At 43.3% G+C, this 23027-nt stretch overlaps 1 protein-coding gene across 3 annotated transcripts; it reads left to right on the forward strand.

The window, feature by feature from the left end:
• Positions 1 to 423: 423 nt before the first annotated feature.
• On the forward strand, positions 424 to 20578 carry LOC106608869 (ornithine aminotransferase, mitochondrial). 3 transcript variants are annotated; one of them, XM_014207060.2, is made up of 10 exons: positions 424 to 713; positions 11272 to 11506; positions 11809 to 12033; positions 12847 to 12942; positions 13276 to 13403; positions 13724 to 13846; positions 14271 to 14399; positions 16180 to 16293; positions 18324 to 18468; positions 18971 to 20578. In XM_014207060.2, the coding sequence occupies exons 2-10, from the start codon at positions 11302 to 11304 to the stop codon at positions 19129 to 19131; spliced, it is 1326 nt and encodes a 441-aa protein (XP_014062535.1). In that variant the 5' UTR covers positions 424 to 713; positions 11272 to 11301; the 3' UTR covers positions 19132 to 20578. The 3 variants fall into 3 exon arrangements, with proteins under 3 accessions (XP_014062535.1, XP_014062541.1, XP_045543714.1); XM_014207066.2 differs by having other exon boundaries at positions 554 to 718; XM_045687758.1 differs by lacking the exons at positions 424 to 713; positions 11272 to 11506; positions 11809 to 12033 and adding an exon at positions 12548 to 12554.
• The last annotated feature ends 2449 nt before the right edge of the window (positions 20579 to 23027 follow it).

Genomic DNA, 23027 nt, shown 5'->3' on the forward strand with positions numbered 1-23027 from the left:
ACATAATTTAAAAACAAACAAACAAAAAAGCTTTTTTAAATACAACAAAATAGGAAACAAATAGGCAGTAGGCATGACAGTATTTATGCACAAATGAAAACGTAGAAATGTGACCCAACATCATCGCAGTGATTTGTTGATATTGCCTGAGCATATTGCCTATCCACTCAATCCAAAATGAGTTTATGTTATATAGATATGTTATATAGATATAATAGATAGATATATAGATATGTTATATAGATATAGATATAATAGATAGATATATTATATAGATATAATAGATAGATATAGATATAATAGATAGATATAGATATAGAGCGACAACATCTGGGGCGGGTCAGGACAGTGAACCTAAAGCAGTTGACATAGCTGAACTAGTTCACAACAGCGAACCTAAAGCAGGTGACGCAGCTGAACTAGTTCACAACAGCGAACCTAAAGCAGTTGACGCAGCTGAACTAGTTGACGCAGCTGAACTAGTTCACAACAGGGAACCTAAAGCAGTTGACGCAGCTGAACTAGTTCACAACAGTGAACTTAAAGCAGGTGACGCAGCTGAACTAGTTCACAACAGCGAACCTAAAGCAGTTGACGCAGCTGAACTAGTTCACAACAGCGTTCGCTCCTGACTGAACACGGCCGCCGGGGGGATCTGACAAGTGGCTTTGAGGTTTTCTGGACATTCAAAAAACCACGTTATTTTTCAACAGGTAAGGTAATATTTTTTAATTGTCATTCGAGTGAAAGTACACGTTAATTTTGAGTGATTAGTTAACTAGCTTGGTGGCAGGAGTTTCTCCGGTTAGACAGCTCTAGCAGGCAGGGTAGGTATCGGTTGCTAGGCGGCGTTTTATCACGTAACGTAGTTACAGCTAGTAGTTAGCTAGCTAGCTAGCTAAAGTGGCGTTTGCAATACCATTTGGTTTAGCTGACGAATGTAGTTAGTTAAAACTACAATTTCCAACCCAAAATAAACCATATTTCGTCGATAGCGCACAAACTGGTGAAGTTGGCTAGCAAGTTAGCATGTCATAGCTAGCAACAGTAGCTAGCCACCTCGTAACAACAGCGGCTCAGGTAGCTTCATCCCGCAACTAACTATAAATTACAATTTATATTAGCTACCAATTTAGACTAACTTTTAATGTTACCGATGGCTATCTGTTACAGATGTCAGGAGTCAAAATTGTTAATATAAATGGTAATATTAAATGAAGGATGAAGTAACCGCTCAGGTAATTTTCCATGAACTGTGACAGATAACTTTAGGGTTGGTTGGTGAGGAGGGCAGTTAGCTAAATTAGACTTGTTTTCATGCTAACTAGCTAGGATTAGTACTCTCTCTGTGTCAACAGGCTAGACCTGTTTTAATTGAAAAGACAGATGGTTGTTGACAATGCTTATTAATTAGTGAATTGGGAGATGCCGGAACACATAGTGAGAGCTAGACGGGGTGCTCTGAGGTGAGGTACCCGGAACGTGTGAAGGGGGGAAAAAAGAAAGCTGACAACGTAGCAGCGCAGAGTGAACAGCCACGTCTCTTACTATCTATGGTGGTGAAATGGACAGCGCTCTCCAAGGTGCTGTTTAATCCATAGCAGTTTAGACGTCACAGCAGAACACCCGGTCATATGCCAATATACTGTAATATAGAGGTGGGGTTGACACAAGTCCTTACTTCTGATGGCACATTTTTAAAGCATCAATGTGCTGCAACATTTTTTTTTAGACGTCACAGCAGAACACCCGACCATATGTAAACATACTCAACTGTGGCGCTTACAAGACCCGAATTTCATGTAATTTAATACATCGATGGCCGCTGCCTACCTACAGACTTGAAATCATTGGCCACTTAAATAAATGGATCACTAGTCACTTTAAGAATGTTTACATATCTGACATTACTCATCTCATATGTACAGTTGAAGTCAGAAGTTTACATACACTTATGTTGGAGTCATTAAAACTCGTTTTTCAACCACTCCACACATTTCTTGTTAACAAACTATAGTTTTGGCAAGTCGGTTAGGACATCTACTTTGTGCATGACAAATGTCATTTTCCCAACAATTGTTTACAGACAGATTATTTCACTTATAATTCACTGTATCACAATTCCAGTGGGTCAGAAGTTTACATACACATAGTTGACTGCCTTTAAACAGCTTGGAAAATTCCAGAAAATGATGTCATGGCTTTAGAAGCTTCTGAGGTGTATCACTTGAAATATATCCACAGGTAAACGTCCAATTGACTCAAATGATGTCAATTAGCCGAAGACGCTTCTTCAACTGTCAGGATTAGCAGCGCTGCTAGCCAGTAGGACAACTAGCTAGTGGAGGTGGTGACGCTGAACTGTCAGGATTAGCAGCGCTGCTAGCCAGTAGGACAACTAGCTAGTGGAGGTGGTGACGCTGAACTGTCAGGATTAGCAGCGCTGCTAGCCAGTAGGACTACTAGCTAGTGGAGGTGGTGACGTTGAACTGTCAGGATTAGCAGCGCTGCTAGCCAGTAGGCCTACTAGCTAGTGGAGGTGGTGACGCTGAACTGTCAGGATTAGCAGCGCTGCTAGCTAAGGCATCTCCATCAGGAGCAGTTTGCCTTATACTCCTCTCCGGCGCTGACTGTTCTCTGGCTCGTTTTCGGGTTCGATTCACCATTTTTCTCTGGATATTTGTACTTGGAAAAACGTCAACAAACTCGGTTTTGCTTTTTCTTGTCCATTTTTTTTTTTTAAATTTGATTTTCCCAGATTTCAATTTCAGTAAGCCTAAGCAAGTAGTCTCCTATGTGAAGATGTCCCTACGTAAATCACTAGCTGACCACCATTACCAAGACCTGTGTCAAGATCAGTTACTTACCCCACCGCCCCTCCCCATAACCTCTATGTACAAATAAGAGAGCAGGTCTGGAATCAGTGTGGCAGGATAGGATGACTACACAGGATCCTTATGCTTTTTACCCAATGGTTTTTCTGGGGGGTGGGGTGGGGGAGAGGATAAATAACGAGTAGGCAACTTGATTTTAACTCTGTTTTTGTTAGAATGTATACAGTGAAACAATTAGTAAATCATGCCGCAATGGGGGACGGATCCGGGCGACGCGGGGGACGGATCCGGGCGACGCGGGGACCAGGAATGAACAGTCAAAATCTGAGAGGTGCTGATCCTGGTAAAATTAAGCACTGGTTGTTGAACAAGTGATGGCTAAGAAGCCTTGCCAGACGAGTTGTTAAAACACTTCAAGAGTCAATCACTTAAACCAAACAATGTTATATTTTGATTATTCACCTGCCCTGAGCTAGCTATAACTGTGGGTTCATTACATTACACATAAGAGTCATTGGACAAAGGAGTCTTCTCTACAGCGGAGTTTTGTTAAGAGTCCCGACGCTCAATCTGAACGTTAACACTCGTTGCTTGCGGTACGGTTTTGGAAGCATAAGGACTTTATCTTTCATATCAGCCACAAATATTTTTCTAAAAACTAAATATTAAATTGATACACACCTTGTCAGGGTTAGTGTTCCCACAAGCCCATATCTGGCTCCAGGTCATCTACAAGTCTCTGCTAGGTAAACCCTCGCCTTATCTCAGCTCACTGGTCACTATAGCAGCACCCACCCGTAGCACGCGCTCCAGCAGGTATATTTCATTGGTCACCCCCAAAGCCAATTCCTCCTTCGACCGTCTCTCCTTCCAGTTCTCTGCTGCCAATGACTGGAACGAACTTCAAAAATCACTGAAGCTGGAGACTCATATCTCCCTCACTAGCTTTAAGCATCAGCTGTCAGAGCAGCTCACAGATCACTGCACCTGTAAACAGCCCATCCAACTACCTCATCCCCATACTGTATTTATTTATCTTGCTCCTTTGCACCCCAGTATCTCTATTTGCACATTCATCTTCTGCACGTCGACCATTCCGGTATTTAACTGCTATATTGTAATTTCTTTGCCACCATGGCCTATTTATTGCCTTACCTCCCTTATTCTACCTCATTTGCACACTGTATATAGACTTTTTACTGTATTTTTGACTGTTTGTTTATTCCATGTGTATTTCTGTGTTGTTTTTTGTGTCGAACTGCTTTGCTTTTTCTTGGCCAGGTCACAGTTGTAAATGAGAACTTGTTCTCAACTTGCCTACCTGGTTAAATAAAGATAACATAAATATCTCCATGTTATAACACTTGGGTAGGAGCCTTGGGCCAGTAGCCAGTGAATGCATTTCTGGTGAGACTGATTGATTGGTAATTACAGCTTTTCATAAGCTGTGAGAATAGATAATAGCAACATATAAGCATAGATACTGGGTCATGCTGCTACTGCTGCTGTGGTAGTCAGCTGACCTGAGGGATAGAGGGAGGCGAACTCTTGGTCGTATTAATTAGTGCTTAACTGTAGCAAAAACACATTTTGCAACGGAATAATAAAATGTGTTTTTCCCCTTATTGGACAAGTTGAGGTAGTGAGTGAGTCCCTCCCTGTTTCAGTCTGTGAACTCTGGTCTTGTGGTGGGTCACATGGCCTGTGAGTTGGCCTGGTCTTAATTTAGCTGTGGCTTGTAATGTACATGGGGTGTGTTTTGGGAGGCGGTGCCGCCACAACCTATCGCCTTCCATGACCAATTTGGACAGGCTAGAGTGGCAAATCAAACATTGTCTCATGGGACAGACATTAACCTTGATGGAACTGGCTCCTGACTGACTCACTTTGTTTACCGTCTGTACTAGAGGTCGACCGATTATGATTTTTACACGCCGATACGAATTATTGGAGGACCAAAAAAAGCCAATTCCGATTAATCGTCAGATTTTAATTTAAAATTTTTAAATAATTTATTATTTTATATATTTATTTGTAATGACAATTACAACAATACTGAATGAACAACGAACACTTATTTTAACTTAATATAATACATAAATAAAATCAATTTAGTCTCAAATAAATAATGAAACATGCTCAATTTGGTTTAAATAATGCAATGTTGGAGAAGAAAGTAAAAGTGCAATATGTGCCATGTAAAAAAAGCTAACGTTTAAGTTCCTTGCTCAGAACGTATGAAAGCTGGTGGTTCCTTTTTAACATGGGTCTTCAATATTCCCAGTTAAGAAGTTTTAGGTTGTAGTTATTATAGGACTATTTCTCTCTATACCATTTGTATTTCATATACCTTTGACTATTGGATGTTCTTATAGGCGCTATAGGATTGCCAGCCTAATCTCAGGAGTTGATAGGCTTGAAGTCATAAACAGCCAATGCTTGAAGCATTGCTAAGAGCTGCTTGATAACGCAGTAAAGTGCTGTTTGAATAAATGCTTACGAGCCTGCTGCTGCCTACCACCGCTCAGTCAGACTGCTCTATTAAATATCAAATCATAGACTTAATTATATTAAACACACAGAAATACAAGCCTTAGGTCATTAATATGGTCAAATCCGGAAACTATAATTTCGAAAACAAAACGTTTATTCTTTCGGTGAAATACAGAACTGTTCTGTTTTTTATTGAACGGGTGGCAACCTAAGTCTAAATATTGCTGTTACGTTGCACAACTTTGAATGTTATGTCATAATTATGTAAAATTCTGGCAAATTAATTACGGTCTTTGTTAGGAAGAAATGGTATTCACACAGTTCGCAACGAGCCACGCGGCTCAAACTGCTGCATATACCCTGATTCTGCTTGCACAGAACGCAAGAGAAGTGACACGATTTCTGTTACCGCATTGATTATATGCAACACAGGACAAGATAGTTAAACTAGTAATATCATCAACCATGTGTAGTTAACTAGTAATTATGTTAAGATTGTTTTTTTTTTATGTGACGATCGTCGTAAGGAGTAGACCAAGGTGCAGCGTGTTGAGTGCTCATGATAAATATTTATTATTAACTCAGAACACTACAAAAACAATAAACAAAGAAACACGAACGTCACGTTCTGCAGGCTTCACTGAGCAATACAAAAACAAGATCCCACAACACCAGGTGGGGGGGAAAAAAACTACTTAAGTATGATCTCCAATTAGAGACGGCGAGGACAAGCTGCCTCTAATTGGAGATCATCCCAAACAAACCCAACATAGAAATACAAAACATAGAAAAACACCCTGTCACGCCCTGACCAATCTACCATAGAAAATAACAGCTTACCATGGTCAGGGCGTGACATTTTATAAGATAAGTTTAATGCTAGCTAGCAATTTACCATGGCTCCTGGCTGCTGCCTGCACTCGCGTAACAGGTGGTCAGCCTGCCACACAGTCTTCTCATGGATTGCAATATATAATCAGCGTCCAAAAATGCAGATTAACGATTTTTGTTACGAAAACTTGAAATCGGCATCTATGAATCGGTCGACCTCTAGTCTGTCGTAGTTGATTACTGATTACTCCATAGTGGTGTTGAGCTTCTGTCTCCCTACTGTTCAATCCACGTGGATTTAGTTGTCCTGTAGATAAAATATGTTATTTTTTATTTTATTTTGTAACTGGAAGTGAACTGAAGCATTAAACTATCTAGTGAACGACAAGCTCTTAGAATTGGTCAAATGTTAACTGGTGTTTTTTTATAGGTAAGGTTTGTCCCTATTTCTCAGCTAGGAAGTTTTGATAATATCATGAAGAGCCACGTGTAAAGAGGTGTAACTTAGAGCCCTATAAAGCCTTTCCAATGTGTCGGTCAGACTCATTCAATTTGTAGTGTCACTTGATCATCTCATCTAGATCAATGAATCAGACTCAAGTCATGTGATTGCCTGTTCTCTTTAACTGCAGTGTAGTATCTCTCCTTTTATTGCAGCATACCAACTCAGTCTAGCCTGCACTCTTTCACTAGACCTTCCTGGACTCCTACGTTGTTTCCATAGCAATAGTGCTGCCAATCAGAGAGAGAAAAGGTCAGGAACAAGTGAACACTACAGTTCATTAAATAGTATGGGGTTAGTTGATGTGAACCCAGTTCATCCAGAGGTCAGGTCTTCTATTGTGCAGCTGTGTCTGAAAGAGAAGTGCAGCTCAGCATTTCCTGCCTGCTGAATAAACACTGAGTGGAGGATCACATACTGATGCCAGGCTGGCATATCATTATCACAGCATGTATCCACCACCCTTTGTGGCCAGGGTTGGACGAGGACAGGCTGTACCAACCACCCTTTGTGGCCAGGTCAGTTTTGTGAGTTCACCCCCTGATGGTTAAGGTCTGAATTAGGGGGAGGGGGTGCTGATCTTTGATCTGTTCCTATGACCAATGTGATCACAGCTACCAGGAGCTCTGTGTCCCATTGCCATTGAGACTTCTGCTTAAGGTTTTATGTTACTCTAGAACCTGGGTGATCTCTTGTTATCGTTAACTTGTGGGCTGTGTTCAGTAGGAACGAAACGGAATAAAACGGTCTGATACGGAGTGAAACGGGGAACTTTGTAGACTGTAGCAGACGTTCCAGTGCATTTTCTTCTGTTTTGTGCCTAATGACCTAGGAATGTGACCAATGTAAAACAATTCTTAATATTACATTTTTTTTAAATCATTTTAAATGTTTTCTTTTTTTTAAATGACGGGAATTCACAATCCAAATATGGTTCTGTGTATAACTACTACGGGGCAGTGCAGTTGAATCACCCACTGTCCTGGCAACCTACCTACCTACCTACCTACCTACCGGTCCTCACTAGTTACCACAGTCATAAAGCCTATTTCAACAATTTATCTTCTTAAAATGTGATTTTAAACATAACCGTAACCACACTGATAACCTTATGCCTAACCTTAAAATAAGACCAAAAATATACTTTTTGTGTTTTTGTGAATTTTTTTATAATAAAGCCAGTTTTGACTTCTTGGCTGTGGTAACTAGTGGAACCCCTACTGCTGTCCCCCGCCCACTCAGCAACGATGGTACTTACTGCTGTCCCTCGCCCACTCAGCAACGATGGTACTTACTGCTGTCCCCCGCCCACTCAGCAACGATGGTACTTACTGCTGTCCCCCGCCCACTCAGCAACGATGGTACTTACTGCTGTCCCCCGCCCACTCAGCAACGATGGTACTTACTGCTGTCCCCCGCCCACTCAGCAACGATGGTACTTACTGCTGTTTTAGGTTCTCTGCTGTGTGCCTCTTCTCCATGTTGTCAGTACATGGGACTTCATGTCCCACTTCTCATCAGTGTGATGGCTCATTGCAGTGATGTATGACGGCGTGATCATAGACGTTGAACAATCTGTTAACGTCACGTTATGGTGTTTGAGAGCTTGGCTCACGCTTTGTACTTGCAGTGCAATCATTGTACAATTTCTCCATCAGGGCCGTCATGGTTTGTCGAAATGGCATCTTGTAGTCTGGTTCTAGATAGCCGTTAAGGTATTGAAGCGGACTTCTTCTACCATTTGACAATTGTTGCATATCAACTCCAATCGTTTCTGTAATCAGCACTGTGATTTTTCTCCCTCCGTCCCTCATTGCACTGCTGGGTCTCACGGTGCCTTACTTTCAGCGGTGGGTTGGGTCTCACGGTGCCTTCCTTTCAGCGGTGGGTTGGGTCTCACGGTGCCTTCCTTTCAGCGGTGGGTTGGGTCTCACGGTGCCTTCCTTTCAGCGGTGGGTTGGGTCTCACGGTGCCTTCCTTTCAGCGGTGGTTTGGGTCTCACGGTGCCTTCCTTTCAGCGGTGGGATGGGTCTCACGGTGCCTTCCTTTCAGCATTGGACCTGTACTGCCAGTCTAGCTCATTTCCAACTCGCAAAAGTTTGCATTTCATCACCTTCTCATGTAATTTCTCAAAGTATTGCCATACAGGATTTCCCTGCTGTCTCTTCCCTGTCTCACTCTCGTGCCATTTTTTTCCCCCAACTGTTAGCAACGATGACGTGCGGAGCGCTTTATATCTGATGACGTGCGGAGCGCTTTATCTATGGCAAATCATTTGAAAGATGCATCTCTCCTTGTTGCATTACGTATTTGTAAAAAAATAAATATTTGTCCCTTGATGATGATTTGGACCTGTTAATGGTCATTTTTGTAATAACTAAACTTTTCGGTATGGGATTTTTTTTCTTCTAAATGTTAACGATGCCTAATGAATACATCTCTACTAGGAGGTGTATTCATTAGGCACCAAAAGGTAGAAAATGTACTGGGACGTCTACACAGGGAAAGAGATGGGTGTATTCATTAGGAGACGTCCCAGTACATTTTCTTCCGTTTGGTGCCTAATGAATACACCACCTATCCCAAATGTTTTTTTGAGCTGTGCATGATAAGAGGACAACGTTTCCAATCTACTATGTTTAATGAGCACAAACAAAGCAACTGGGCTCGATAACGTTCCTGCAAGATTAATAAAGGATAGTGCTTGTGTCACTGCTAAAATGATAACCCATATTGTAAGCGTTTTCTATTAGTAGTGGTACATTTCCCGGGTGGTTCTGCTCCACAAGAGCAGTAAAAAAAAAAAGGTACAAAACTACAGGCCTGTGTTGATCCTCAGCACCTTATCCAAAGTTGAGAGATTTGTTTTTAATCAACTTGAGGGATACCTTCTGTAGAACAAACTTATATCTGTATTCCAATCTGGCTTTAGAACAGCTAATTCCACTGATACTTGTGTTATCCACCTTTTTGACCACATTAAGTAGGAAAGTGAGAAGGGGGAACTATACAGGTATGGTCATGTTAGACTTACAGAAAACTTTTGACACTGTGGACCAATGATATTCTCCTGATGAAACTGAAATGCATGGGTCTAAATGATGCTGCAGGGAATTGGTTTAGGTCTCATCTGACCAACAGAACAGATGAGATGTTCTTTCAGAGGCCAAAGAAATATCCCGTGGAGTACCGCAGGGATCCGTTTTAGGGCCACTCTAATTTCTTATATACGTTAATGATATGCCAGATACAGTAAAGTGCAAACTCCTGATTTATGCTGATGATTCAGCCATACTGGTATCAGCGAAGGATACAGTTTACATAGAGGAGACCCTGAGTAAGGTTTTTTTTTTGTTGAGATTGGTTGACTGACGACAAATTTGTCGCTATATTTGCGAAAAACAATCAATTTTGTTTGGAACAAAACGTAGATTGCTTAGGGCTAACAAGATGTGCAGGCGAGGAGATTGAATCTAAAACAAGTAACTTATCTTGGTGTGTCCCTAGATCAATCCCTTCCTTTCTGGAGACCTGATTGCTGAAAAAAAATTATCTAAAATGACGGAACAAATTTAATTGTTTTTATTGTAACATCAAAGTTAAGAAACTGCGTGTCTCAACCTTGATTCAGTGTCATTTTGATTATGCCTGCTCTGCTTGGTATAGTCGGCTATCAAAACAGCTGATCAAGAGAATCCAGGTCATTCAAAATAATGTTATCTGGTATATGCTGAATGTCCCCCCCTAGGACCCACAATGTTATCCGGTATATGCAGAATGACCCCCCCCCCAGGACCCACATAATGTTATCCGGTATATGCTGAATGTCGTCCCCCCCCCCCACTAGGACCCACATAATGTTATCCGGTATATGCTGAATAAGACCCACATAGGGGTACAGGAGTTCTGGGAGGTGGGCTTGTTGCCTTTGGAGACCAGAGTGGATCAACTTAAACTTCATTATATGTTTGACATCTTAAATGATCGTTCCCCAGGTTATATGGAAAAACCACGTTGATATGGTCTATAACCAACACCGTTACAATACCAGAGTCAGTATTTTATGTCTTGTAAAATCCCAAGTGTAAACAGTACGTTTTTCTATACAGGCATTAGTCTATGGAATAACCTCCCCTTGGAGATCAAGCAAAGGAAAACAGTAGAAATGGCTTTAAAAGCTTTTCATTTGGACAAGATTGTCTAAGTAGGAGAAACCATCCCACTGCCCCTTCTGCTCCCTACTGCTGGTCAGGTGTATCTATGTCAACGATAGGTAGGATGTGCAATGAATTTTTTATATATATATATGTGGCACTTTTTAGGATGTCAATATAAATTAATGTATTTATGGTTGTTTGTCGTCTTGTCTTTTTTAAAATCGTTATATTTGTTATTGTTTTCCACTTTGGAAACGAGCATTTTAATTAATACTTTCAAGTGATATCCTCTGGGTCCACATTTGTACATTTTTGTTCTATATGTCTGTTAACCAAAATAAATTCAATCCCTTCCTGTGTTGACTGTAGCAGACCTACTTGTTTCAGTCTATTTTCTTCTGTTTGGTGCCTAATGAACACACCTCTCTCTGTCTCTCTCTCTCTCTCTGTGCAGACTGTAGAAGACATTAATCCAATTGCAAAGATGATTTCCAAACTGAGCCACAGCCTGAGGAGCGCTGCCCCGGCCCTGACCAGAGCTGTCCACTCTGGGACGCGTCCTGCCTCTACCGCTGCCTCCAAACTGAAGATGGACCAGCCGCTCACCGCTGAGGAGGTGTATGCCAGAGAGGAGAAGTATGGAGCACACAACTACCACCCACTTCCTGTGGCGCTGGAGAAGGGAAAGGGTGAGTGAGTGAGCCCACAGAGATCCTGTGTTAAAAGGTGGACTCTGTGTCGGGGCGTTAAAGGTAGACTGCGTTATGGCTTTGCCACGAACAGCACTGCAGTTATTGTGATCATTGCTCTCAAACACACTCGTACACAGTATCTGCGCATGTGTTCTAGTACCTGACAGACTAGTGTCCTGTCTACTGTACATCAAGCTGCCTCAGGCTACTGCCCTATGGGTCGTTCTGGTTCGGGACAAGGCTTGATTCCAGTAGCTGTTCCCAACCCCCCCCTCTGCTCTGTATCATCTCCTCCCCAGGTCTGTATTTGTGGGACGTGGAGGGCAACAGATACTATGACTTCCTGAGCGCCTACAGCGCAGTGAACCAGGGCCACTGCCACCCCAAGATCATCGCTGCTCTGAACGCCCAGGCCTCCAAGCTCACCTTGACCTCCCGGGCCTTCTACAACGACATCCTGGGGGCCTACGAGGAGTACATCACCACCCTGTTTGGATACGACAAAGTACTGCCCATGAACACAGGTTAGGAGGTCTGATATGTACTGCCTGTGAACACAGGTAAGGAGGCCTGATATGACCTGCCCATGAACACAGGTTAGGAGGCCTGATATGTATTTCCCGTGAACACAGGTTAGGAGGCCTGATATGTACTGCCCGTGAACACAGGTTAGGAGGCCTGACATGTACTGCCCGTGAACACAGGTTAGGAGGTCTGATATGTACTGCCCGTGGAACACAGGTTAGGAGGCCTGATATGAGGTCTTATATGTACTGCCCGTGAACACAGGTTAGGAGGCCTGATATGAGGTCTTATATGTACTGCCCGTGGAACACAGGTTAGGAGGTCTGATATGTACTGCCCGTGGAACACAGGTTAGGAGGCCTGATATGAGGTCTTATATGTACTGCCCGTGAACACAGGTTAGGAGGTCTGTTATGTACTGCCCGTGGAACACAGGTTAGGAGGTCTGATATGTACTGCCCGTGGAACACAGGTTAGGAGGCCTGATATGAGGTCTTATATGTACTGCCCGTGAACACAGGTTAGGAGGTCTGTTATGTACTGCCCGTGAACACAGGTTAGGAGGTCTGTTATGTACTGCCCGTGAACACAGGTTAGGAGGCCTGATATCTGGTGTTCAGGACCAGTTCCATGACACAACATGACTTCCAGTGCGTCCTGAGAGCAACATCTCTCCCCTTGACAAGGTGTGGAGGATGGAGAGACTGCTCACTAGCTGTCTGATATCTGCTGTGGCGGTCCGTGGTATACAACATGTCAATTCTAAGTATAGTAGTGACGTAACTAATGTTCTTTCCCTTTTTGTGGACCAGGTGTGGAGGGCGGCGAGACGGCCTGTAAGCTGGCCCGTAAGTGGGCCTACACTGTGAAGGGCGTTCCCAAGAATCAGGCGAAAATTATCTTTGCAAGTAAGTCAATATACAGCATCTTTTTTTTGGTTTCCCATCATGTCCTGAGATACAGGGTGTTTGTCCCTGTCTATTCTACCTGTGCATTCCTGTAATACACTTTTTCTAGTGCAGTACAATCATTGCTACGGTGGTGCCATAGGGCTTGAACCCCGCCATGGCTGCTTGCAGCTAGATTTGTTACAATGTTATTGAATTCCATATTTCCTGTAATCGTATTCGAGTTCATTTAGTTCCCTCACATGGCAGAATGCATTGGAACTCTGACTTGTGTGATGAACACCATAGAAGAAAGGATACTAATTGTAACGTGGCTAACCTTCTCCTCTGTAGATGGTAACTTCTGGGGACGAACCATGGCGGCCATCTCTAGCTCTACAGATCCTAGCAGTTACGAGGGCTTCGGTCCCTTCATGCCCGGCTTTGGGCTCATCCCTTATAACGATATCCCTGCTCTGGAGGTACGGGGCTGGCGTGACTATACCTTCTATAATACTGAACCTTAATGTTACTACTCTACAGGCCAGGTTTCCTGGAGACAGATCAGGCCTAGTCCTGTTTGAAGGATGCTTAGTCCAGACAAAGTCTAGGTCTGGGGAAATTGTCCTTCTATATTGTGTTAGTGTGTGTATGTGTGTTTATACATACATACATACATACATACATACATACATACATACATACAGCGAAGGGAGTGTCTCCAGCCCTTGTAAATCCATTGAGATGATCATGGGTAACTTGTTATGTGTTATCACTGACTGTGTGCTGCTGGTTGTTCCAGAAAGCTCTTCAGGACCCGAACGTAGCAGCCTTCATGGTGGAGCCCATTCAGGGAGAGGCTGGTGTGGTAGTTCCTGATGCTGGGTATCTCACTACTGTCAGACAGCTCTGCACTCAGAACAACGTGAGTACGAGACGTTTCAGCATTAACACACAAACGCACACACTGTACTGTTAAGCCTTGAGAATCAACGGTTGATCTTTTGTCTTTGGAAACGGACATTTTCCCCCCCCACACTTTTGGTTGATTGTTCCATCTGTCCATTTTTTGTTTTTTGTAAAATAAAATACTGATATAGCTTTTTCCTTATAACTGTGCTTCCCTGTGCTTGGGTCTAGAGACCAGGTTATTATAAATCACTTTGTGGCAACTACTGTTTTTTTTTAATAAAAAGAGCTTTATAAATTAAATGTGATTGATATTTCCTGCTGCATGGTGTTTAGGTGCTGTTCATAGCTGATGAGGTACAGACTGGACTAGAGCTGGCTGTAGTGTAGAGACCCAGTCATACATAGACTCTACTAATATCTCTCTGTTCCATGTCTAGGTGCTGTTCATAGCCGATGAGGTGCAGACTGGACTGGCCCGTACGGGCAGACGGCTGGCCGTGGACCATGAGGAAGTACGGCCGGACATCGTGATCCTAGGAAAGGCTCTGTCAGGAGGAGTCTACCCTGTGAGTAACACAACGCTGTTACACTACTTTCTCTGCCATGTTGTACTCATTTGATTTACTGAATGAAAAATGCCGTCTAATAATTTAGTATGGGATGGGTCGCATCAATACATGAATATTCATTGTTTAATTCACTTCCTTTTGTGACTGACTCACTGCTTATTCAGCATGTTGGGACTGTTGGGTCATGTTGGGACTGTTGGGTCATGTTGGGACTGTTGGGTCATGTTGGGACTGTTGGGTCATGTTGGGACTGTTGGGTCATGTTGGGACTGTTGGGTCATGTTGGGACTGTTGGGTCATGTTGGGACTGTTGGGACTGGGTCATGATGGGACTGGGTCATGTTGGGACTGATGGGACTGGGTCATGTTGGGACTGTTGGGTCATGTTGGGACTGTTGGGTCATGTTGGGACTGTTGGGACTGGGTCATGTTGGGACTGTTGGGTCATGTTGGTCATTGACTGATGGGACTGGGTCATGTTGGGACTGATGGGACTGGGTCATGTTGGGACTGATGGGACTGGGTCATGTTGGGACTGATGGGACTGGGTCATGTTGGGACTGATGGGACTGGGTCATGTTGGGACTGATGGGACTGGGTCATGTTGGGACTGATGGGACTGGGTCATGTTGGGACTGATGGGACTGGGTCATGTTGGGACTGATGGGACTGGGTCATGTTGGGACTGATGGGACTGGGTCATGTTGGGACTGATGGGACTGGGTCATGTTGGGACTGATGGGACTGGGTCATGTTGGGACTGATGGGACTGGGTCATGTTGGGACTGATGGGACTGGGTCATGTTGGGACTGATGGGACTGGGTCATGTTGGGACTGATGGGACTGGGTCATGTTGGGACTGATGGGACTGGGTCATGTTGGGACTGATGGGACTGGGTCATGTTGGGACTGATGGGACTGGGTCATGTTGGGACTGATGGGACTGGGTCATGTTGGGACTGATGGGACTGGGTCATGTTGGGACTGATGGGACTGGGTCATGTTGGGACTGATGGGACTGGGTCATGTTGGGACTGATGGGACTGGGTCATGTTGGGACTGATGGGACTGGGTCATGTTGGGACTGATGGGACTGGGTCATGTTGGGACTGATGGGACTGGGTCATGTTGGGACTGATGGGACTGGGTCATGTTGGGACTGATGGGACTGGGTCATGTTGGGACTGATGGGACTGGGTCATGTTGGGACTGATGGGACTGGGTCATGTTGGGACTGATGGGACTGGGTCATGTTGGGACTGATGGGACTGGGTCATGTTGGGACTGATGGGACTGGGTCATGTTGGGACTGATGGGACTGGGTCATGTTGGGACTGATGGGACTGGGTCATGTTGGGACTGGGTCATGTTGGGACTGGGTCATGTTGGGACTGATGGGACTGGGTCATGTTGGGACTGATGGGACTGATGGGACTGGGTCATGTTGGGACTGATGGGACTGGGTCATGTTGGGACTGATGGGACTGATGAGACTGGGTCATGTTGAGACTGGGTCATGTTGAGACTGGGTCATGTTGGGACTGGGTCATGTTGGGACTGATGGGACTGGGTCATGTTGGGACTGATGGGACTGGGTCATGTTGGGACTGGGTCATGTTGGGACTGGGTCATGTTGGGACTGGGTCATGTCAGTCTCTGATCATGTGGTGACTGGTTCATGTTGACTGGGTCATTTGGGTCATGTTGGGACTGATGGGACTGGGTCATGTTGTGACTGGATCATGTCAGTCTCTGATATAAACCTTGTCCTGCCAGGTATCTGCGGTGCTGTGTGATGATGAGGTGATGCTGACCATCAAGCCTGGAGAGCACGGCTCTACCTACGGAGGAAACCCTCTGGCCTGTGGCGTTGCCATGGCAGCTCTAGAGGTAGCTTTTATTTACTTAGTTAGCTAGTTAGTTATTTGGCTATGATAGATTCAGCTAGTTAGTTATTTGGCTATGGACAGATTCAACCATTAGGAGAGATGGAGACCCCGCACACTTGAAAATGTGGACAAATCCAAAACGGAGGTATAGATTCAAACATTGACACGTTGAAGAAACAACAGTCCCACTTTAGCTTTGGCTAGGCTGGATGTCTTGGGTGACTCCATCCATCAGTCCAGGCAGTCATATACACTGCATGGCCAGAAGTATGTGGACGCCCCTTCAAATTAGTCGATTTGGCTATTTCAGCCACACCCGTTGCTGACAGGTGTATAAAATCGAGCACAAAGCCATGTCATCTCCATAGACAAACAGTGGCAGTAGAATGGCCTTACTGAAGAGCTCAGCGACTTTCAATGTGGCACCGTCATAGGATGCCACCTTTCCAGCAAGTTAGTTCATAAACTTTTTGCCCTGCCTGATCTGCCCTGGTGAATTGTAAGTGCTGTTATTGTGAAGTGGAGAACGTCTAGGAGCAACAACGGCTCAGCCGCGAAGTGGTAGGCCACACAAGCTCACAGGACCGCCGACTGCTGAAGCGCGTAAAAAATAGTTTGGAATTCGGTAGTGAGTGTTGCAACCGAGGACAAACTGCCTCTGGAAGCCACATCATGACAAGCACTGTTCGCCAGGAGCTTGATGAAATGGGTTTCCATGGCCGAGCAGCCACACACAATGCTTAGATCACCAGGCGCAATGCCAATCACGCTTAACCATTGGCAGTCCGACAGACAAATCTGGCGGATGGCGGATGCCAGGAGAACGCTACCTGCCCCAATGCATCGTGCCAACTGTAAAGTTCGGTGGAGGAGGAATAATGGTCTGGGACTGTTTTTCATGGTTCGGGCCCCTTAGTTCCATTAAAGGGATCTCTTAACGCTACAGCATACAATGATGTTCTAGACAATTCTGTGCTTTGTGGAAACAGTTTGGAGAAGGCCCTTTCCTCGTTTCAGCATTATAATGCCCCCGTGCAGAAAGTGAGGTCCATACAGAAATGGTTTGTCGAGGCAGGTGTGGAAGAACTTGACTGGCCTGCACAGAGCCCTGACCTCAACTCCATCAAACAAGTTTAGGATGAATTGGAACACCGACTGCGAGCCAGGCCTAATCGCCCCAACATAAGTGCCCGACCTCACTAATGCTAAAGTCCCCGCAGCAATGTTCCAACATCTAGTGGAAAGCCTTCCCAGAAGAGTGGAGACTGTTATAGCGGCAACGGGGGGACCAACTCCATATTAATGCCCATGATTTTGGTTTGAGATATTGGACCAGAATGTAGTGTCTCATTCATTCCCTCAAGCAGTCAAGTCATCGTATCTGTATCTGACTAGTTGGTTTAGTAAGACGGGATACTCCCCAGAGCAACAGACAGCATCTGACTAGCTGGTTTAGTAAGACGGGATACTCTCCAGAGCAACAGACAGCTGAGAGTGCTTCAAAGCAGTGGGTGGGATCATCCTATCTGCTCTGAACACAGAACTTGGGCTCCTATCTCCTCTGAGTGATTGCTAACACGCCGCGGTCAACCGCTGCTTTCACACGAAGTTATCTCTCATTAAACCCTCCAATATGGACTAAGATCTACAACTATAAATGAGATTTGTGGCTGTTCATGGCACTGTTTATTGTGTTGTGCGTACACTAGTTCACTGTGTTGGGTCACTGAATATGTAGTTAACAATACTGGCTGCAATAGAACCCTTAAAATCAAATCAAAGTTTGTCACGTGTGCCGAATACAACAGGTATTAGACCTTACAGTTAAATGCTTACTTACAGGCTCTAACCAATAGTGCAAAAAAGGTATTAGGTGAACAATGGGTAAGTAAAGAAATAAAAACAACAGTATAAAGACAGTGAAAAACAGTAGCGAGGCTATATACAGTAGTGAGGCTATATGCAGACACCGGTTAGTCAGGCTGATTTGAGGTAGTAACAGACCTAACAGTATGTTGTCCTCTCTGACAGGTTCTGGAGGAAGAGAAGCTGGCGGAGAACGCTGAGAAGATGGGCCAGTTGCTGAGGTCAGAACTGTCAAAGCTTCCTAAAGAGATCGTCCCCATCGTCCGGGGAAAGGGCCTCCTCAATGCCATCGTCATCAAGGAGACTAAAGGTATGGCTGTATCTGATGTGAAATCACTTAGATATCATATTCAAAACTGCAAACATTTCTCTTCACCCCATGGCAAAATGAGTAGAATTGCAGGAAACTTGATATAATAATCTCACTGACCTGTTGCATGTCTTCACTAGCTAACTTAACGCTCTTAAAGAGACGCTGTATCATTTTCTGTAATGCATCTCAATAGGTAGTGCTTTTACACAATGTAAAAACCTAATATTCCAAATGACTGTCATTTTAATGTCAGGTATTTTGGATCAACAGTTTAGTATAAAAAGCTAAACAAATTTATTTACACATGAGCTTTAAATTGGCTATATCGCAATCAATTTAAATATCAGAGATATATAGAAATCTGTTGTGCTCCTCACTTTTTAAACAATAAATTGTTCTAGAGCCCTGCTTGGGTTTTGTAATTGTTTCTCTGTAGGCTGAAGCTTTGACCCCTGACACGTGTGTGTGCGTGCGTGTGCTCACTTTTCTTCCCACTCAGACTATGATGCCTGGAGAGTGTGCATCCGTCTCCGTGACAACGGACTGTTGGCCAAGCCCACCCACGGTGACATCATCCGTCTGGCCCCTCCCCTCATCATTAAAGACCACGAGGTCAGAGAGTGTGCTGACATCATCCAGAGAACCATCATGTCCTTCTAGAACCACCTAGAACTTATTCTAGAACACTGGAACCAACTATCATCTGCTGTGAACTATCATCTATTGGAATGCGTTACTAATTCTAAACATTTAGCAAATGAGTGTTATTGTATTGTAAGCAGTACTCTCTTAAGTTAATTTACTGTGAAAATGTATGTGGAGAATAGATTTTTTTTTCACAGTACTGCTATTTTGTAGTAATGTCAATCTAAGCATCATCCAAGCTGAAGGTTTTTTCTTCTGAAGTGCTGTGACTGAAAAGGGTTACAGGGTTATTCCACTGTTGCTCCAATGCACCTTGGTTTGACCTTAAACCCAGGGATGTTTTTAATTATTGCATCTGGTTAGTTGGAAGACGGTTGAGATACTGATTTAATTTTGTTGTTAATTCTGGCAACTACTACTGCAGCAAAGCTAAAAAAAATAAAATGTAATGTGCTTAAAAAAAAGTTTTCACTTTTTAAAACAAAAACATAACATTTAAATAATTGTAAAGTAATTTATTTGCTTGTTGGTGAAATGAGAAAAAAAAAAAAAACGTTTTACTGAAAGACACAGGTATAACCAATAAGAATATTTTAAGTATTTAAAAGGAAATATTTTAATACCACTATAACTCAGTGAAAGAATTGAACTGCTGTTCTGTTACGTTATTCAAACAAACCACAGAAAACCTTTTCAAAACGGCAGTAGTGAACAACTGTACTCATGCTACTTATGATACAGAAAAGTATTCAGTATGTACAACTACTACCCTATAGGCCCTGGTCTAAAGTAGTGCACTACTACCCTATTAATCCAAATCAAAAGTAGTGCACTAAGGAAATAGGGTGCCATTTCAGAGACGACCTCTAATTAAGCAATGACGCCCGAGGAGGTGTGATATATGGCCAATATACCACGGCTAAGGGCTGTTCTTATTGGCCATATCACAAACCCCCGAGGTGCCTTATTGCCATTATAAACTGGTTACCAACATAATTAGAACAGTAAAAATAAATGTTTTATCATACCCGTGGTATACGGGTCTGATATACCACGGCTTTCAGCCAATCAGCATTTTAAGGCTCGACCCATCCAGTATTTTTTATAATTTGTGATATTATACTTCCTCCAGCGACGATGCGTTTTATGAGTGACATCGTTTAGGAGTCATCTGTTCCCCTGCTAAGGTCCGTTCGGTCAGGGGCCTCTTCAGTATTAATCTGTACACTCTGTGGCTGCCTCTCAAATGGTTCTCTATGGGAGCTGGGCAACTATTGCATCAATGTAGGAAATACGGGACCATTTGAAATGCATCCCAGTGTTTGTTGGGAACTTGCTAAAGAGAACAACATTTTTAAAACAAACTGGAAACTGTTGCTGGCTGAATATAATTTTGGATTCTATTGCAATACGAATATTTTAAGTTGTTACATAATGTTCATAATAAATAGTTGGAGTCTTATTCTGATGTCCTGTCAATTCTTTTTTTTTTTTTTACTTTTTTTATTCACTTTATCTAGTTGTGGCAATTTTAAGATCTAGAATTATTGAAGTAGAAGGTTCCCAGTCTATAACAGCTTGATTTGGTTTAAACCTCATTTGGTCTCGTTTAACAATTACCAATAGGATACAACAGTTTAATTATCCTCTGTTAAATACACTCACATAATCATTAAGAGGACATTCTAAGGCTCATTAAAAACCACAGACTGGTCTATTACCAGTAATGTAATTACAATGTTCAGTCGTGCATAAATCAAGTTTATGAAATAGTTTAAAAAAGTCACTAAATATCAAGTCTTACCACTTGTTCCAGTGATGTGGTCCTCACTAGTTATCACATCCACAAAATAATTATGGCTAAACCCTGTCTTCTACAATTTAATCTACTTAAAAGTTTAGGCAATAATATTAGCAGTGTGGTTAGGGTTAAAAACAGATTTTAAGACCAAAAAGCTATTTACATTTTTTTTTGGAATGATTTAGCCCATTTTGACTTTGTGGTTGTGATAACTAGTGACAACCCAGTAGTGTATTAAGTTGATCAGAGCATGGTGTCAGAAATCAGACCTCGGGGCAACGGCACTGTGTATGCTGGAACATAGCACGAGACAACTGAAAACACAAGTCCCATTCGGCCTTGTAACGGATAATTGTGAATTAATCATGAATAATGATCAGTGAGGAAGTTACAGATGGTTAGCATTTTATATCATACCCTCAAAACATGCTAACCTCTCACCATTACAATAACCAGGGAGGTTAGCATTTTATATCATACCCTCAAAACATGCTAACCTCTCACCATTACAATAACCAGGGAGGTTAGCATTTTATATCATACCCCTAAGACATGCTAACCTTTCTTGGGGAGTATGATGCTGGAGCATCTGTAATTCTCCCTCTCTCTCTCAAACACAATCAGTGCAGCTTCATTAAAACTCTGATGATTAAGAGATGGCAGGCAACCTGTTGTTTTTCTGTCAATACTCAATACTGTATAATTTTAGCAACATGTTATCCACTGATCTGGCCCCAATGAGAGCTGGTCCACTGAGGCCGTGGCCCAATGAGAGCTGGTCCACGAAGGTGGAAACAGTCTGAGCCTGTTTTATAAAAGACTGGGGGGGATAGCCATACGATCACTTTATGAATTATACATTCTCTTAGAACAGGACAACTTTGTTTTCCTTCAGTTGTGGTTTTGAAGCTGGGATGCTTGACCTAAACCACAGTCAGCGGGCTGTGTGCGCATCCGTTGGACCGGGTGCGCGCGCACACACACACACACAGAAATTCTGTCTGGCAAGAGATGTGAGGGTTGTTGTGGTCATGGAACGACTGAAGTTTGCGTCACAAATGGCACGCTATTCCAGATATAGTGCACTACTTTTGACCAGAACCCTATGGGCCTTGTGGTTGTGTCTTCCTGATCTTTGTATTCGGAGAGGGACTCTGATTGGCATCCCACCACCCTAACTCTGATTGGAAGACCTACTGTTGGCTATAATCTACAAATGAGCTGAATATTTGGCATGGCGGTGGCAAGCCAAGGGGTCTATGAATATCCAAGAACACTGTTACATTCCAAATAGCACCCAATTCCCTAAATAGTGCACTACTTTTGACCAGGACCCATAGCTAGTGAACTATAGGGAATGGGGTGACATTTCTGGTCCAGTGGCCTGGCTGCATAGCTGTGATGGCCCAGGGCCTTGGTTGGCAGTCTGTCACAGATCCAGGCAACCCTAACCTCTTGCGTCTGGCTACTGGTTCTAGACCATGCCAAGCCAAAGTACAGTTTATTCCACCATGTGGTGGTTGAGCATCTTCCTCTCCACACCTTCATATTTCTTTTTGGGAACCGAGATGAGTGTCTCTCTTCTCGTTATCTCTGTCTCTCTTCTCATTTTCAATTCAATTCAAAGGGAAACATACAGTACCAGTCGAAAGTTTGGACACACCTACTCATTCCGGTGTTTTTCTTTATTTGTACTATTTTCTACATTGTAGAATAATAGTGAAGACATCGGAACCATGTAGTAACCAAAAAAAGTGTTAAACAAATAAAAATATATTTTAGATTTGAGATTCTTCAAAGTAGCCACCATTTGCCTTGATGGCAGCTTTGCACATTCTTGTGGCATTCTCTCAACCAGCTTCACCTTGAAGGAGTTCCCACATATGCTGAGCACTTGTCTGCTTTTCCTTCACTCTGCGGTCCAACTCATCCCAAACCATCTCAATTGGGTTGAAGTTGGGTGATTGTGGAGGCCAGGTCATCTGATGCAGCACTCCATCACTCTCCTTCTTGGTCAAATAGCCCTCACACAGCCTGGAGGTGTGTTTTGGGTCATTGTCCTGTTAAAAAACAAATGATAGTCCCACTAAGCGTAAACCAGATGGGATGG

Source organism: Salmo salar, chromosome ssa01 (genome assembly GCF_905237065.1).
Source record: "Salmo salar chromosome ssa01, Ssal_v3.1, whole genome shotgun sequence".
Taxonomy (NCBI): domain Eukaryota; kingdom Metazoa; phylum Chordata; class Actinopteri; order Salmoniformes; family Salmonidae; genus Salmo; species Salmo salar.